Source organism: Procambarus clarkii, chromosome 5 (genome assembly GCF_040958095.1).
Source record: "Procambarus clarkii isolate CNS0578487 chromosome 5, FALCON_Pclarkii_2.0, whole genome shotgun sequence".
Classification (NCBI taxonomy): domain Eukaryota; kingdom Metazoa; phylum Arthropoda; class Malacostraca; order Decapoda; family Cambaridae; genus Procambarus; species Procambarus clarkii.
The window spans coordinates 1,092,581-1,110,233 of record NC_091154.1 but is presented as its reverse complement, the minus strand read 5'-3'; the positions used below and the strand labels follow the sequence as shown (position 1 = coordinate 1,110,233).

At 38.4% G+C, this 17,653-nt stretch overlaps 2 protein-coding genes across 2 annotated transcripts in view; one reads left to right on the top strand and one right to left on the bottom strand.

The window, feature by feature from the left end:
- Positions 1-17,653, top strand: part of LOC138372420 (kynurenine 3-monooxygenase-like) — a 270,834-nt gene that overhangs the window by 101,723 nt on the left and 151,458 nt on the right. The gene's annotated exons all lie outside the window — the stretch shown is intronic.
- LOC138352642 (nucleosome assembly protein 1-like 2) lies at positions 2,633-15,819 on the bottom strand. The gene is made up of 3 exons (XM_069305186.1): positions 15,755-15,819; positions 14,802-15,106; positions 2,633-2,814 (listed from the first exon to the last, which is right to left on the bottom strand). Exons 1-3 carry the CDS (start codon positions 15,817-15,819, stop codon positions 2,633-2,635), a joined length of 552 nt encoding a protein of 183 aa, XP_069161287.1.

The window sequence follows — 17,653 nt, the reverse complement described above, 5'->3', positions numbered from 1 at the left end:
ATGGTACAGTTAGTACAGAACAGTTTACCCTCATCACGGCTCTTGTGGATTTGTTTATTTGATATATCACGTTATTGTGATTTCTGTGTGTATAAATTTATCTTATATTTATAAAGGCTATCTGTCTTAGCATTGGGTTATTAAGATGATAATAAATATTTCATTAAACTTTTGGGCAAGGAATAGAAAACCAGCGTGAAACGTATTCAATATGACTCCATTTTATTTACAGAAATATTTTACAGTGACTAGGTTGATAAATAATAGCACAGTTGACTAAAGCACATCTGGGAACATCTTGTGCATAGGTTTGAACCCTCATCACGACCCTTGTGGATTTATTCATTATAAAGTGGTTTTTCATTCTGAAGTTTAGGAAAAAAATCAATATTTTGATTCCAATTAAATAAAGTGCATACTGTATATACATGTATAGTGTGTGTGTGTGTGTATATATATATATTTTTTTTTGCTTAAATATTTTGCTTTTCATTTAATTTTTTCTATTACTGTCTTCTTAATCAGGATTTGATTTTTATGTTATATTTCATTATGACTGACATTTATCTTCCTTTCTTTCATGATGAAATGACTATCAACAGTTATCTGCCTTAACCCGAAGGCTACCATCTCTCTAGGGGTCTCTACAGAGACAGAAAGCCGGCAGCTTGTCAAAGGTCCCATTATTGTTCCTTAAGATTTTTTACAACTGGATTTTGAAATGAAGTACAGTAATGTCTTAGCGTTTACGAATTCAGTTGGTATGGAGATCCATAGGTGTATAACCGTATGATTGAAAAGGCATTTTCTGTTTTCAGTTATGCATTGTGGCTTGTTGAGCCTGAGGGTGTTGCCTCTTGTATGTGTTAAATGTGACCTTTTGAAGAAGTCTGGAATAATATCCTCCGGCTTGTTCAGTATTTTCAAAGTTTTGATGAGATCCGCCCTGTCATGTGTGGTTTACTGTGTTATTAGTCCTGTGGCCCTTAACTGTTCCTGGTTCCTGGACAAAGTTCTAGGCAGATTTTTTGTTACTATGCATTGCATTTTGTAAAACAGATGTTTCCTCCTAAAGAGGAGGTCTCTATGCTTGGATATAATAGTCCAAATGTATATGAGTGGCATACCAGTGATTTATTTATTTATTTATTTATTTTATTTATTTGTTTATATTCAAGGTACATTGGGTTGTGAGAGTATACAAGATTGGTGTTCTTACATTCTTGCAAAGCCACTAACACGCATAGCGTTTCAGGCAGGTCCTTAATCTAACAGAGAAAAGTAAAAGTAATTAAAAGGTACATTGTAGCAGATTTGTACAGTTGAATAACTACTACTTTTTTCCTGAAATCAAAAGTTTGCTTGATTATTCTTAGGGTTTGGTTGGCTTTCTTTAACGCATCTCCCACTTGCGCAACTTTTAATGACTTGTGAATTTTGATCGCTAAGTCTTTTTCTTCATCACTCTGGTGCATGGTAGCGTTGTTGATGTGATAGTTGTGCTCTGCAGGCAAGGTCTTGTATTTTTCAAAGCTTCAAAAGGATTTGCCTGTTCTCTGAGTTCATGGACATCTCGTTGTAAGGCCTCAAATAATTTTTGTCTTCTAGTTACAATAGATATTAGTAACATCTGCAAATTTGATGATGTAGTTTGTAATATTCTCATGTCATTGATATATATGACAAAATGGGTTGACCCCAAAATAGAACCTTGCAGTACCCTATTTACCCTATTTCAACAGTCAGATTCGTTTCCATTTAGGATGACCCTTTATTTTCTTTGTCTTAACATTGTTTTATCCATTCTAGTATTCTATCATTTATTCCATGTGCTTATACTGTACTTGACCAGTCATCTATGTGGTACCTTATCAAAAGTTTTAGAGATGTCCATGTATACTACATGTACTTTACTGAAGTCCTTTGTCTGAATAGCATATACACTGTAACATGTGGGTAATTATATTTACCAGTGTTCCAGCATTTCTTTGTCAGACTTTAGCATTTAAATGAACCCAACTTTAGACTTTGTATTATCCAAGAAACATTGCATGTATATGATAGTCTGGACTAGGCCTAATTGTTGCTTTAATTATGCAATTATTAATAAACTGTTGTTTATAAGGGTATCTGTATTTTAATAAGCAATATTAATTTAAAGTATAAATAAGTTTAAATGATTGTTCATTTTCTAGACCTATAAACAAATCATATAGGCCAGATGCAGAAGTACCCAATATCAATTTGATTGGTAGTCTAATTATTTTTTTATGGACATGAATGAAACTATCATTAATTTATATTTATATAATATTATATAATAATATTTATAAAATATTTATATTATTTATAGACAGTGTAATAGTTTGGCCTTACTTATGGTCCATTAATTATTATATAGAACTTGACAGTTCTCTCTACATACAAGGTACTGTACTCCACTCACTGTAACTAAGAGTGTTTAATAAATAAACAAATGTGCTTTATCCAGACTTGTATGTTTATCCTGGAGAATTCTTCAGCACGTCACTCTGAATCTCTTAACAGACTCCCTCACTTCTTTGTGGGTCGAAGTTCGATCCAAGATTGTCTTATGTAGTTTGGACCCCTTCTTCATCCTTTTTTTTATATATTACAGCTTCTTATCCTCATATTCCAGCTCCTTATCCTCATATTCTTGCTTTTTATCCTCATATTCCAGCTCCTTATCCTCATATTCTTGCTTTTTATCCTCATATTCCAGCTCCTTATCCTCATATCCCAACTCCTTATCCTTATATCCCAGCTCCTTATCGTTAGGTATATATATAGCATCTATATAGCATCCAAATGCTATGTAGTCATACTGGCTTGGGGCTTTACCCCCATAATGTCCTTCCTAGTTATTAAGGAAACTGGGGAAGCAACGAATGGAAATCAAACATTGATGAGAAAGTATTTATGTTTCATAAATCACTTTATTACAATATTACTAGTTAACGAGCACTGGTCACCAAAGGATCATGGATTGTGAGTACAGTGTACTTACAATCGCGTGATAGGGTCTCCAGGATACAGTAGGATTCGTTCTCGACTCGCAGTCAGGAATCCCGAGCGAGATAGATATATGGAACGTCTCCTTTCACCTAATTTCTCTGTTCACCTTGCAGTAACTAGGTACCCAGGAATTAGTCAACTGTTGTGGGTCCCCAACCTGGGGTGGGGTCAGTAGTACCCCCTTGTGGGGGAACGTGGATATAAGCTTAAGGTATACACTGGCTGCCTGTCCCCCAACAGGCAATTGTGAATTATAAATATAAATTATTATAGAAACAGAGAACTAGACCTATTAGCTTCAAGGTAGATATTACTTGAACTATGATTTCTCCATAATAATAATTATTACTATTATGAATTATTATTTTAATTATTATTATTATTATTACTATTGGGCGCGAACAGTTCAAGTGAATAGTAATGTCTGCCCTGAAAATAATAAATTAAGTTCTCTGTTTCTCGGGAAAACAATTATATATATGAATATTTTGTAATTATGTATCTTGTCTTACATATATATAAATAATTTTACATTAAACTTTTAGGAATAATATTTACATATATTGTACAAATATATATAATTAATTACTTTAGATTAAATAAAATATGTAAATTTTGAATATATTATTACATAAGAAGCTATGGTAATAAATATTTTAAGTTTAATGTTTAATAATCTCAGAGCCAGCCATGGCAGAAATTATTGTGCATATAAATAATAATTATGACTTTTTGGCAGTTCCTATCTGACAGGAACTCTTGAACTTGAGGAACTTGTAACCTAATATCTCCAGGTTCAAGTAGAGCTCCAGGGAAGGCTGCCTATAGAGTCTCAGTTGTATATTAGTTCAGTCTCTCTTGAGACTCCACATATGTCAGTTGCTTAATTTAGAACCTGTACTTGAGGTCGATCTCGAACCCATTGTTGATGTGACGACTTATATTCAATTTTGTAACTAGTTCATCAAGATTGTAACTTGCTTAGCTAAATGAATTGTGGGGTTCAGCCCCTGAGCCCATTATGTGCCTCTGTAACCCTTTCCACTACCGCCCACGGGATGGGAATGGGGTGCATAATAAATGAACTAAACTAACTCTCTTGAGATCCTCCATTATTGTGGGGGGTAAAACTACAATGATATGTATAACTATATACATATATGCGAACAAGCCTGAATGGTCCCCAGGACTATATGCAACTGAAAACCCACACCCCAGAAGTGATTTGAACCCATACTGCCAGGAGCACTCTGCTGGCGTACAGGATCCCTTAAGTGCTCGACCAACACGACTGGACAAAAGAGGATGGTAGCCGAGGCTATTTCCATCCCCCTGCCGGCACTTTTGTCTGGTTGTGTTGGTCGAGCAGTTAAGGGATCCTGTATGCCAGCAGAGTGCTCCTGGCAGTATGGGTTCAAATCACTTCTGGGGTGTGAGTTTTCAATTGCATATAGTCCTGGAGATCATTCAGGCTTGTTCACATTTGCGTTCCTCACGTGTGCCCCAAAGAATGAGGTGATTTGATAAAATACCATGCCCAAGATTACCAACCGAGTGCCGGCAGGGGGGATGGAAATAGCCTCGGCTACCATCCTCTTTTGTCTGGTCGTGTTGGTCGAGCGGTTAAGGGATCCTGTACACCAGCAGAGTGCTCCTGTCAGTATAGGTTCGAGTCACTTCTAGGGTATGAGTTTTCAGTTATATATATATATATATATATATATATATATATATATATATATATATATATATATATATATATATATATATATATATATATATATATATATATATATATATATATATATATATATATATATATATATATATATATATATATATATATATATATATATATATATATATATATATATATATATATATATATATATATATATATATATATATATATATATATATATATATATATATATATATATATATATATATATATATATATATATATATATATATATATATATATATATATATATATATATATATATATATATATATATATATATATATATATATATATATATATATATATATATATATATATATATATATATATATATATATATATATATATATATATATATATATATATATATATATATATATATATATATATATATATATATATATATATATATATATATATATATATATATATATATATATATATATATATATATATATATATATATATATATATATATATATATATATATATATATATATATATATATATATATATATATATATATATATATATATATATATATATATATATATATATATATATATATATATATATATATATATATATATATATATATATATATATATATATATATATATATATATATATATATATATATATATATATATATATATATATTTATGAGAAAGCTGCATGAACGTGCAAGCCATAGATCACAATGAACTTGTGACCCGGCCAGAATTCGAACCCATGCCGTCCAGGATCACCCCTAAACGTACACAGTATGCCCAAGCTTACCACAAAGTGCCGTCGGGATGTTGGGGATATAGCCTCGGCTACCAGTGTCTTCTGTATGGTCATAGTTGGTTGAATGGTTAAGGTACTGCCTATACCAGTTGCATAGTGCTTCTGGCAGTCTGGGTTCGAATCCTTCTAAGGTGTGGGGTTTTCAGTTGCATATTGGCTTGGGGACCATTCAAGCTTGGGGACTATATATACATATATGTATGTTTACATGTACTTAAACATGTTTAAGTGTTTTCTAATGTCTCCCCTTCACATAACAATCTCGTTCTCTATCGTTCTTTGAAACAAATAGAAAACGGTGACTTACTGTTTATTTAAACAAATTGTTTCATAGATAAATCTATATACTTACGTACAAAAAATATGTTACAAATTTGATAACAAACCATTATTATTTTCAAAAGTTTATCTGAACAAAATAATTATATTGAACATGTTCAGAACACAATCAGATTTTACATACAAATTTTCAGCAATGTATATCTTACATTAATATTTAATGACATTATTATAATGGTGTCTCAACAACTATCACAAAACAAATATTTTTGGGAATTTTTAGAAATCTCTTCCAAAAAGAGATTAGTCCAAGTTTTTGTTTCAGATAAAGTGTTAACATTTACGTCCTATAACAACTTTAGCACAATGTTTTCAGTCAAATTGTCCGTATCATTTGCCTTGCTCGCTGTGTCGGTTTTAATATAGTTATTTTTTCTGTGGTCAGAGTAGTTAGTAAATGGACTGCATTAGCCAATGATGTGGTGGAGGCTGACTCCATACACATTTTCAAGTGTAGATATGATAGAGCCCAATAGGCTCAGGAATATTTACACCAGTTGAGAGGCGGGACCAGAGAGCCGAAACTCAACCCCCGCAAGCACAACTAGGTGAGTACACTACCACCCCACACTGGTCGAGCTGGTGGCTGAGTGGACAGCGCTCTAGACTTGCGGACCTAGGGACTGGGATTCGATCCCCGCAGCCGGCGGAATGAGATAGGCAGAGTTTCCTTCAACAAGAAGTCTGCCTACGGGCTCACCATAGTCCGTGCTACTTGGAACTTTTTGTTCCAGGTAGCGAATCTTAAACAACAACAACAATTTCACCCTAATGCTCTTGTTACCTAGCGGTAAATAGGTACCTGGGAGTTAGACAGCTGCTACGGGCTGCTTCCTGGGTGTGTGTGTGAAGAAAAAAAAATTATTAATTAGTAACAGTTGATTGAAATGGATTCTATTACCATCTTTAATAATTTTGTTGCATTTGTGTCTAGCTTCGGACACAAACAAATACAAATATATATTCAGGTAAGGTACAAAAGTTGATGGATTTATAGATGGAGCTAGTACATACAATGCCTAAAGCCACTATTACGCAAAGCGTTTCGGGCAGGAAAAACACTAAGACTAAAAGTTAATACTAATTGAGATTAAAGTTTAATTAGTTTAGTTCATTTATTATGCACCCCATACCCATCTTGTGGGCGGTAGTGGAAAGGGTTACAGAGGCACATAATGGGCTCAGGGACTGAACCCCACAATTCATTTAGCTAAGCAAGTTACAATCTTGATGAGCTAGTTACAAAATTCAATATAAGTCGTCACATCAACAATGGGTTCGAGATCGACCTCAAGTACAGGTTCTAAATTAAGCAACTGACATATGTGGAGAGCTAGTGTCACAATTGATATGTTTGTCCTGCACACCGCCCCCCATCCAGTGGGCAGCGGTGGATAGGTTACAATCACTCAGTTATTCTATATTAAAGTATAAATTGTGTTGAGAAAAAATATGAAAAAAAAAGAAAAAAAGGGGGGGGGGGGAACATGGCAGAAAAAAAGCAAAAATACAATTTGGTCAACAAAACAGCATTGTATAAAATAGAAGACATGGGTTGACATTTTGGGGTGAAGTAAGTTACATTGAGTTAATTATAGGTAGTACTTAGTTTTACTCTTAAACTGGTTGAGAGAGGTACAGTCTTTAACATGGTTGGGAAGGTCATTCCACATTCTGGGTCCCTTGATTTGTAAAGCATTTCTAGTTTGACTAAGTCGTACTCATCGAATATCAAAAAGGTATTTGTTTCTGGTGTGGTGCTCATGGGATCTGTTACAACCTTCTAAGAACCTTTTAAAGTCAGGATTGACATTACAGTTCAGCGTTTTATATATATAAAATATACATGAGAGGATGTGCAGTGACTTAATATCTAACATATTCAGAGATTTGAGTAGGGGTACCGAGTGATGTCTGGGGCCAGAGTGAGATATTGTCCTAATACCAGCTTTGTGTTGAGTAATTAGAGGACGTAAATGATTTTGGGTAGTAGAGCCCCAAGCACAAATACCATAGTTGAGATAAAGATAGATGAGAGAGTAATAGAGAGTCGCCAGGGCAGGGCGTGGTACATAATATCTGATCTTAGAAAGAATGCCAACAGTTTTTGATTGTTTTTTTTATATATTTAGAATATGTCCCTGGAAATTCAGCTTGTGGTCAATGAGAACGCCAAGGAATTTGCCATCTACTTTGTTACAAATTTGGGTATTGTTAATCCTGAGATTTATTTGATTTGAGGATTTATTGCCAAACAAAATATAGAAAGTTTTGTCAATATTGAGGATGAGTTTGTTGGCAGTTAGCCAGTGATGGACTTTATTTAGCTCAGTATTCACTGTGGCATTTAGAGCAAGGGGGTCAGGACTGGAGTAAATAAAGGTCGTGTCGTCAGCAAATAGAATTGGTTTGAGATGTTGGGAGGCATTTGGAAGGTCATTAATGTAGATGAGAAAGAGGAGAGGGCCAAGTATGCTGCCCTGAGGAACACACTACACCAGCATGTTACAGTTATGTCTTAAAGAGTTGAGAGCAATTAAGGATGATAAAGGGTCACTTACAAATAATGTATCAAGTTTGGAGACTTATACACATTTCAGTGCAAGAAGCAAGGCAAATAGTTCAGTCTGACGGGTAGAGGCACAGTTGTTTATACGGACTCCCCACTCAGAGTACCAGCCATCGCCCATTGTCAAGGCAACTGCACTTCCAGCTGCACCCGTGGGGCGGTGTAGGGAACCATCAGTGTATATGATTTGAGAAAATGCTCTGTGGGCAGAGCATCAATATGGCTTAAGGCGTTGAGCTTTGCCTCAAGACGAAGCTTGGGCTGATCTCTCATCAGCGTCTTGGGCGGAAAGAGAGGGATAACTGCTGAACAGGAATTCACAGACTACTTATCATAAAAATCAAGATATTATTTACAAATCAAACAAATTGTAATAAAAACATATATATAATATGGACTTAAAATGAAACAGCAAAAACTGTATGTAATTTTAATCTTTATATTACGAAATTACATAAATAATGCGTAACGCGTAGTTTTAAAGAAGAAAAATTTAAGACCCTAGATGACTGTCACCAGTTGCTCATAATGTTATAACATTACACTATATTATCGCATATTTTTGAAGCGTCTTTCTTTATGGAAGGACGTTATAAAAACCAAAGTAATATTTACCATAGCATTTTGCAACGTTGCTATTAGGTTTTAACGTTATGGCCGTTGTTTTTAAGTTTCTTGGATTAACGAGTGGAATAGTTTAAATTGAAGAGCCTGACCTTCATTAAACATATAAAAGCTTTATACCTAGAAGGGGTACCACTATAAAGCAAAGCTTTATATATATATATGTATATAGGTTTGTGAGGGTACCACCTCTGGTGCCAATGTGGGGACCCATAGCCTCGGAGAAGAAAATAAAAAGTATTCAGAGGAGACCTTGTGGTTTCTCACTGAACACTAATATATGTTATATGTATATATGTCGTACCTAGTAGCCAGAACGCACTTCTCTGCCTACTATGCAAGGCCCGATTTGCCTAATAAGCCAAGTTTTCATGAATTAATTGTTTTTCGTCTACCTAACCTAACTTTTTCGGCTACCTAACCTAACCTATAAAGATAGGTTAGGTAGGGTTGGTTACGTTCGGTCATATATCTACGTTAATTTTAACTCCAATAAAAAAAATTGACCTCATACATAATGAAATGGGTAGCTTTACCATTTCATAAGAAAAAAATTAGAGAAAATATAATAATTCAGGAAAATTTGGCTTATTAGGCAAATCGGGCCTTGCATAATAGGCTGAGAAGTGCGTTCTGGCTTCTAGGTACGACATATATATATATATATATATATATATATATATATATATATATATATATATATATATATATATATATATGGTCCCCAGAATGGTCCTGGGGACCATTCAGGCTTGTTCGCATATATATATATATATATATATATATATATATATATATATGTTTCATTGAATATGACCGCATATTCTGTATTTATTATTTTCTGGTTTAGGGCTTCTATCCCTCTAACTATTTTCTTAGCATCAGGGCTTAATTGAAATAGAAGTTCTCCAAAACTCATTTTCGTACTTTTAAGGTGAAGAAAAGAAGTGATTTACTATAGAGTGTATTACACTTATTTGTATAATTTGCACGACGTTTCGAACCTCCATGGTTCATTCTCAAGTGAACAGATCTTACAATACTAGTTGATTTTATACCCGCATTAGGTCAGGTGATAATACAATGAAGGTGAAAACCTGGGGGGATACATAAGGGATAAACATAGGGGCTGCAGAAGGCTTATTGGCCCATACGAGGCATCTCCTATCTAAACACAAAGATTAATCCAGTGTAATTGGCCTGTTATGTTGGACATTGTCTTTTGTGTTGGCATCGATATGTTCTTGTCTTGTCCTTACTCTCATGGTGGGTAGAGTAAACAGTTCCGTGATTTGGGTGTTCATGGTAGGTCGCTCTATTCTTATGTGAATTGCCTCAAGAATTTGTAATCTTCTTGAATCTTGGGTTTTGTCTATTATGCAAGTATTCTTGTTCAACATTTCTCTTGTTAGAGTAATGTCATGGGCTTGTCTCATGTGATTCCTAGGGGCACCAGATTGAAGATGGCATGGCCCCTTCCGGGTACAGGCCCGGAAGGGGCCTGTACCCGGTGCAAGGATCAAGGATTCAGTGCAAGGATCAAGGCAAATAGTTCGGTCTGAAGGGTAGAGGCCCAGTTGTTTATACGGACTCCCCACTCAAAATATAAGCCATCGCCCATTGTCAGGACAACTGCACTTCCAGCTGCACCCGTGGGGCGGTGTAGGGAACCATCAGTTTATATGATTTGAGAGAGAGAAAATGCTCTGTGGGCAGAGCATCAATATGGCTTAAGGCGTTGAGCTTTGCCTCAAGACGAAGCTTGGGCTGATCTCTAATCTGGGTCTTGGCGGAAAGAGAGGGATAACTGCTGAACAGGAATTCACAGATTACATACCATAAAAAAAATCAAGAAATTATTTACAAATATAACAAATTGTATTAAAAACATACATATAATATAGATTTACAATGAAGCTGCAAAAACTGTTTGTAATTTCGATCTTTATATTAAGAAATTACATAAATATTGCTTAACCCGTAGTTTCTAAGAAGAAATATTTGGGACCCCCCAAGATGACTGTACAATAGCAATTGTACTTACCAATGACGTAATATGTTATTTTTAAAGCGTCTTTCTCTTCGGAAGGACGTTATATAGAGCAAAGTAATATTTACCATAGCATGTCACCAATATGGTGTTAGGTTTTATTGTTCTGCTCGTTGTTTTTGTGTTATTTGGATTAACGAGTGAAATAGCTTAAATTCTAGTTTAGTTTAATTTAGGTTAGTATAAATAGTTTAAGGAACCTTACATTCATTAAACATATCAAAATCTTAATACATATATAAGTCGTACCTAGTAGCAGGAACACACTTCTCGGCCTACTATGCAAGGCTCAATTTGCCTAATAGGCCGAGTGATTTTCTTTATTTTCAATAAATTGTTTTCTATTTGTATATTTTAAATATTATTATATTATATTAAGAACATAAATTATTGATTTAGTTGTTAGTTAAGATAGGTTAGGTTATGCAGGCGATGAGTCACAATGACGTGGCTGAAGTATGATGACCAGACCACATACTAGAAGGTGAAGGGACGACGACGTTTCGGTCCGTCCTGGACCATTCTGAATGGCCGTCCTGGACAATCGATTTGAGAATCCGGTACATCGTCCACCTTCTTCTACAGAGCCGTCGGTATAGCACTGATACACATCGTTACCCATACTCTGAGTACTTTCAGTGATGCTTTTCAGTGTTAACTGTTTTAATAATGTAGTGTGCACACTATCTTTCTTGGGTTCATTTACAAAATCAACTGATAGATCCCAGTTATCCCATGAAGTAATTGGTTGATTAATCATTAGTTGAGTTGGGTACATATTTAATATTTTGATGGAGTTGGCTACCTTGTAGAACCAAAATACATAATCAGATTTCGTTCTTTTTCTATAGACCTCAGGTGAGTGCAGCATATTAGAAAGTTTAGCTTGAAACTTCATGTGTTGTCTAGATCTACTCAATGCCTTCACGCCGAAAACTGTGCTAATAGACAAAATTCTCTCACATATGGTAGGTAATTTTAACTCTGCTCTCATATTAACTATTCTCGTGGACTTTGGAGCCCCAAGGATGAGACGCATAGCTTCATTTTGCAAGGTTTCAAGAGATTTCAGCTCTTTGTCAGTATACAGTGTGAGATGTAGAGCATTGTAGTCAATCACAGAACGTATAAATGATACATAAAACATTCTAGCAAGTATCACGTTGATTCCATGGTTGACACCAACAAGGACCCGCAAGGGCTTTAATCTCTCCCAAAGTCTCCTCTTGAGAGAAGAAAGGTACCCAGGGTCGTTAATGGGGACACCTAGGTATTTGTAAGACTCGCAGTTCTCAAGTGCTCGCCCATCTATATGATAATTGGGTGGTGAAATACCACATGGAATGAGGGCACGAGTTTCCTGTACAGAGATAAGGAGGCCACATTCCTCAGCTCTAGTAGCAAAAGCGTCGAGCAGAACTTGCATTCTAGGCTCGGTGGCAGCCTGTAAACATATATCATCAGCATAACAAATGACAGTGTCTTCATTATTAGTTTGAAGATCTTTAATAAATTTATGCATCAGAACGTTGAACAACAAGGGACTGACGACCCCTCCTTGTGGAGTTCCCAGTTCAAAGTGTTTGCTCTCTGTGCTTTTAACGTCATTAAACAAAACATATGCTGTTCGATTAGACAAATAGCCCTTTATCCATTTCAGTAATTTTCCTTGTATTCCCAGCTCGGCAAGCTGTACCAATATGATTTCTCTGTTTGCTGTATCAAAAGCTGCTGCTAGGTCGATGAAGACTGTTTGAGGGGAAGCTTCAATATGTGCGAAGTACTCAGCAAAACAGTGTTGTGTACTGAGCCCAGGCAAAAATCCAAACAGTTGGGGTGACAGGTGGCCCTGTATACGATACATGAGTCGGTTTAGAACAATACGTTCAAGCACTTTACAAACACACAATGTTAGAGATATGGGTCTATAATTATCCGAGTGTGGTTTGGGGATGGGAACAATGACACTCTTTGTCCAAGCATCAGGTAATACTCCTTCACGTAAACTCATTCTGTACAATACTAATAGTGGATTACCTGGTACGTGTGAGACTAATCTCAGTAGACTGTAAGTAATACCATCCTCTCCAGGAGCAGTTGATTTTTAGTGCATGATTTAATTCCCATTCAGTTACATCATTAAGGTCCGACACGTCGATAGCTGTACAGGCAAGATTGATGGTTCGTTGTCTGTTGGGGCGTGTGTCATTAAGTTTGTGCTGGTTGTTAATTGGGAGTGAGTCGTAGCTCGAAGTTAGTGCCCATTGATCAAGGAGAATGTTTGCTTGCTCTAGTGGGCTGTGGTGCAGCGGTTTGGTTGGGCTGCTTCTAGAGATTTTTCGTATCTTTTCCCAAACTTCAACAAGTGTTGTTTGCTCATTTATACTTTGTAGGAACTCTTCCCAATGTTTATTACGTATGACGTTGCTCATGTCTCTCACCTCTCTATTTGCAACTAGAAATGCATGCAAGTCACCTTGTGCTTTGGTTCGTTTGTACGTATCTCCAAGTTGCTTTACTCGTTCATGTTCTTTAACAAATACGGGGTCAAGGACCCACTTGGGTGGTGGTAGGTGTTGCCCACTTCTGCTAGGCTTACGACCTGTTCCCCAACACACCCATGTGTCATAGTAGGTAGTAATCGTATCAACGAGATCTCTGGAGAAGGCTTGTACATTCGTTATTGTGTAATCTTGATACCAGTTTGACATACAAATAATAAAGTGGTTATGCAAACCATATGGAATATTCATTTTCCGTCTCTGATGTCTATTAGGTACATCACACTGTACCTCATAGGAAGCAGAAACTGCATAGTGATCACTAACCAAGTGATTTACCAACGAACATTCCATCCTATCTTGCACAAGGTTTCTACCCATTACATAATCAAGTCTGCCTCCCAATAAATGAGTTTGGGTATCCGTAGTATACACGGTTAATCTGTTTTCATAAACATATTTGATAAATTTGCATCCATTATCGTTGTTAGTACTGTCTCCCAGCGTAATAAGTCTAGCATTAAAATCTCTCATGTATATTGTCCAATGATTATCTAGATCTGGGAGCAATGTTACATTGAGTTTCTGGCTTCTGGCATATGCGTTGAGGAATGAAAAGTGGCCTGCTGTAGTTTGTACATGAAAGTGATGGTACTGTGTGTGTACATTGTGTGATGTGCTCACAAGAATGTGCGGTAAATCACTTCTGACGTATGTTAATAGGCCTGTGGCGTTACTGTTATTATAGGATGCATACCCTCTGATCTTTGGTGGGGTTTTGTTTATCATGTTGGACGTGTAGGGCTCCTGTAAAGCAATTATATCTATGTTGTTACTGGTAACATATGCAATTAGGTCATTCAGTCTTTTGTTGATGCTACGAATGTTCCAACTGAGAAACCTAATGGTTCTTGTGTCAACAGCAGCCATCGTCTTGGTGTTGTTCCTCCCTGGGACTGGTGGTCCCATTGTTGTCCTCGTCCCACTTACACAATGTGTCAATAAGTGACTCTACGACGTAAAGAGCCACACCAACCTGGCGTTTGGTGTCGTCAGGAACATCTGGTGACATCATCAGTTTCTTGATCACTGAGCAACTCGGGATGGTCCGCGAGTGAATGCTCTCTGTAAGTCGTCGGACATAATTACTGCCACGAAGAATATTATCATTTTCATTCTCGTACTTGGCTTGAGCGCGTTCCTTAAGGTCATGAATCATTTTAATATATGTTGATGCAGGTCGACTTCCTTTTCCAGTTAATGTTTCTGTGTCACTATCACTGTTGTCATCCCTGAGTTGACTGACGACGTCGCTGCCACCGCCTCTGTTGTCGCTCTCATCTTTGTTGTCGCCGCCGCTGCCGCCACTACCGCCGCCGCCGCTGTTGCTGCTGCCGCCGCCGCCGCCGCTGCTGCTGCTGCTGCTGCTGCTGCTGCCGCCGCCGCTGTTGCCGCTGCCGCCGCCGCCGTCACAACCACCACAGGAACCTTTACCAGCGCGGGCCACGGCTGTGACACAGCTGCATGGAGGCTGCTGTATCTCTTGTGGAGGAGCCTGACGTAGCGTCTGTATAATTTCAGCCAGTTCTGCAACCTGTGCTTGCAAGGTTGCCAACTGTCCATTAACTGTTGTATCAGGCTGTTGTGTGTTGTCAGGGGCGTTGCTGGTACTGTCACCACTATGGGATGGGTCAACAGTACTAGAGCCAGCATCAGTAGGCACTTGTTGTGTCTCGGGCACTTGCCTCCTTGTGCCAAGGGAGGCTGGCCGTTTGGTACAATCTGAGTGCCAGATGGTGACTCCTTCCGTACCACATCTGAAACACTTCAGCGGCGGTTTAGACGGAGCCACAGATTCAGGATGTTGCCCTGCTTCTGTTGCAGTGTTCTGTTGCTCCTGTTCCTGCTTTCTTTGGTCTCTGGTCTTCTTATACTGACAGTTCTTCAGTGGGTGAGGACTGGAACAGAGAGCACACTTGGGTGTGGGGCACCAGCAGTACTTAGCTATGTGGCCACTGCCACAGCACTCGTAACACTCCACAGGGTTCGGCTCCCATACCCTGAACGTGCTGGGGCGCGCATACATCCCACCAAACCAATACTTGTCAGGTGGCGGATCAGGCTTTTTCCAGACTATGACTATTTGATCAGTAGGCTTACCATTCATGGTCAATCTTCGTGCTCTGTGTACCCCGTCTAATTCATAGGCCCACTCTAGTGGATACCCGTGACTGTACCTGTAGACTAGGTATTCATCCATCTTCTTGTTCCTTGTTGGATTATCTAGAAGTGAGAGCTTTACATAACCTATTTTCCCTTGTAGAAGAGCCTCAACAACTTGCTGCTTCTCTCTTGAAACATACACATATGGGGAGTTAACACCAAACTCTTAAGAGGAGACTAATTATAGTTTAAAGTTGATTAAAGTTGCCCAAAGGGCATCCAAAATATAATTGTAGTGTAATCAAGGTCTCATATGTTTTAACATAAGGTCTCCCCAGATGTAAATATATATATAATTTATGGAAGTCTACATATTTGTATGCTAGTACTTTAGTTTGCTTTCTTTAATTTTAAGTTTATTAAAAAGATAAAAATAAAATAAAATAAAACAAATTAATGCTATTTAAAATTTTATTTGTACTTATAGCTGAAGTAAATTTTCTATTATAAATGTCCCGGAGAAGTAGGTGGAGCAGCTTGGGCTGCCATTGACTGTGTGGGCGGTAGTGTGTGGTCGACCAGTGACTGTGTGGTTGGTAGTGTGTGGTCGACCAGTGACTGTGTGGGTGGTGGTGTGGTCGACCAGTGACTGTGTGGTTGGTAGTGTGTGGTCGACCAGTGACTGTGTGGGTGGTAGTGTGTGGTCGACCAGTGACTGTGTGGGTGGTAGTGTGTGGTCGACCAGTCACTGTGTGGGTGGTAGTGTGTGGTCGACCAGTCACTGTGTGGGTGGTAGTGTGTGGTCGACCAGTGACTGTGTGGGTGGTGGTGTGGTCGACCAGTCACTGTGTGGGTGGTAGTGTGTGGTCGACCAGTGACTGTGTGGTTGGTAGTGTGTGGTCGACCAGTGACTGTGTGGGTGGTAGTGTGTGGTCGACAAGTGACTGTGTGGGTGGTAGTGTGTGGTCGACCAGTGACTGTGTGGGTGGTAGTGTGTGGTCGACCAGTGACTGTGTGGGTGGTAGTGTGTGGTCGACCAGTGACTGTGTGGGTGATAGTGTGTGGTCGACCAGTGACTGTGTGGGTGGTAGTGTGTGGTCGACCAGTCACTGTGTGGGTGGTAGTGTGTGGTCGACCAGTCACTGTGTGGGTGGTAGTGTGTGGTCGACCAGTGACTGTGTGGGTGGTGGTGTGGTCGACCAGTCACTGTGTGGGTGGTAGTGTGTGGTCGACCAGTGACTGTGTGGTTGGTAGTGTGTGGTCGACCAGTGACTGTGTGGGTGGTAGTGTGTGGTCGACAAGTGACTGTGTGGGTGGTAGTGTGTGGTCGACCAGTGACTGTGTGGGTGGTAGTGTGTGGTCGACCAGTGACTGTGTGGGTGGTAGTGTGTGGTCGACCAGTGACTGTGTGGGTGATAGTGTGTGGTCGACCAGTGACTGTGTGGGTGGTAGTGTGTGGTCGACAAGTGACTGTGTGGGTGGTGGTGTGTGGTCGACCAGTGACTGTGTGGGTGGTAGTGTGTGGTCGACCAGTGACTGTGTGGGTGGTAGTGTGTGGTCGACCAGTGACTGTGTGGGTGATAGTGTGTGGTCGACCAGTGACTGTGTGGGTGATAGTGTGTGGTCGACCAGTGACTGTGTGGGTGGTAGTGCGTGATCGACCAGTGACTGTGTGGGTGGTAGTGCGTGGTCGACCAGTGACTGTGTGGGTGATAGTGTGTGGTCGACCAGTGACTGTGTGGGTGGTAGTGTGTGGTCGACCAGTGACTGTGTGGGTGGTAGTGCGTGGTCGACCAGTGACTGTGTGGGTGGTAGTGTGTGGTCGACCAGTGACTGTG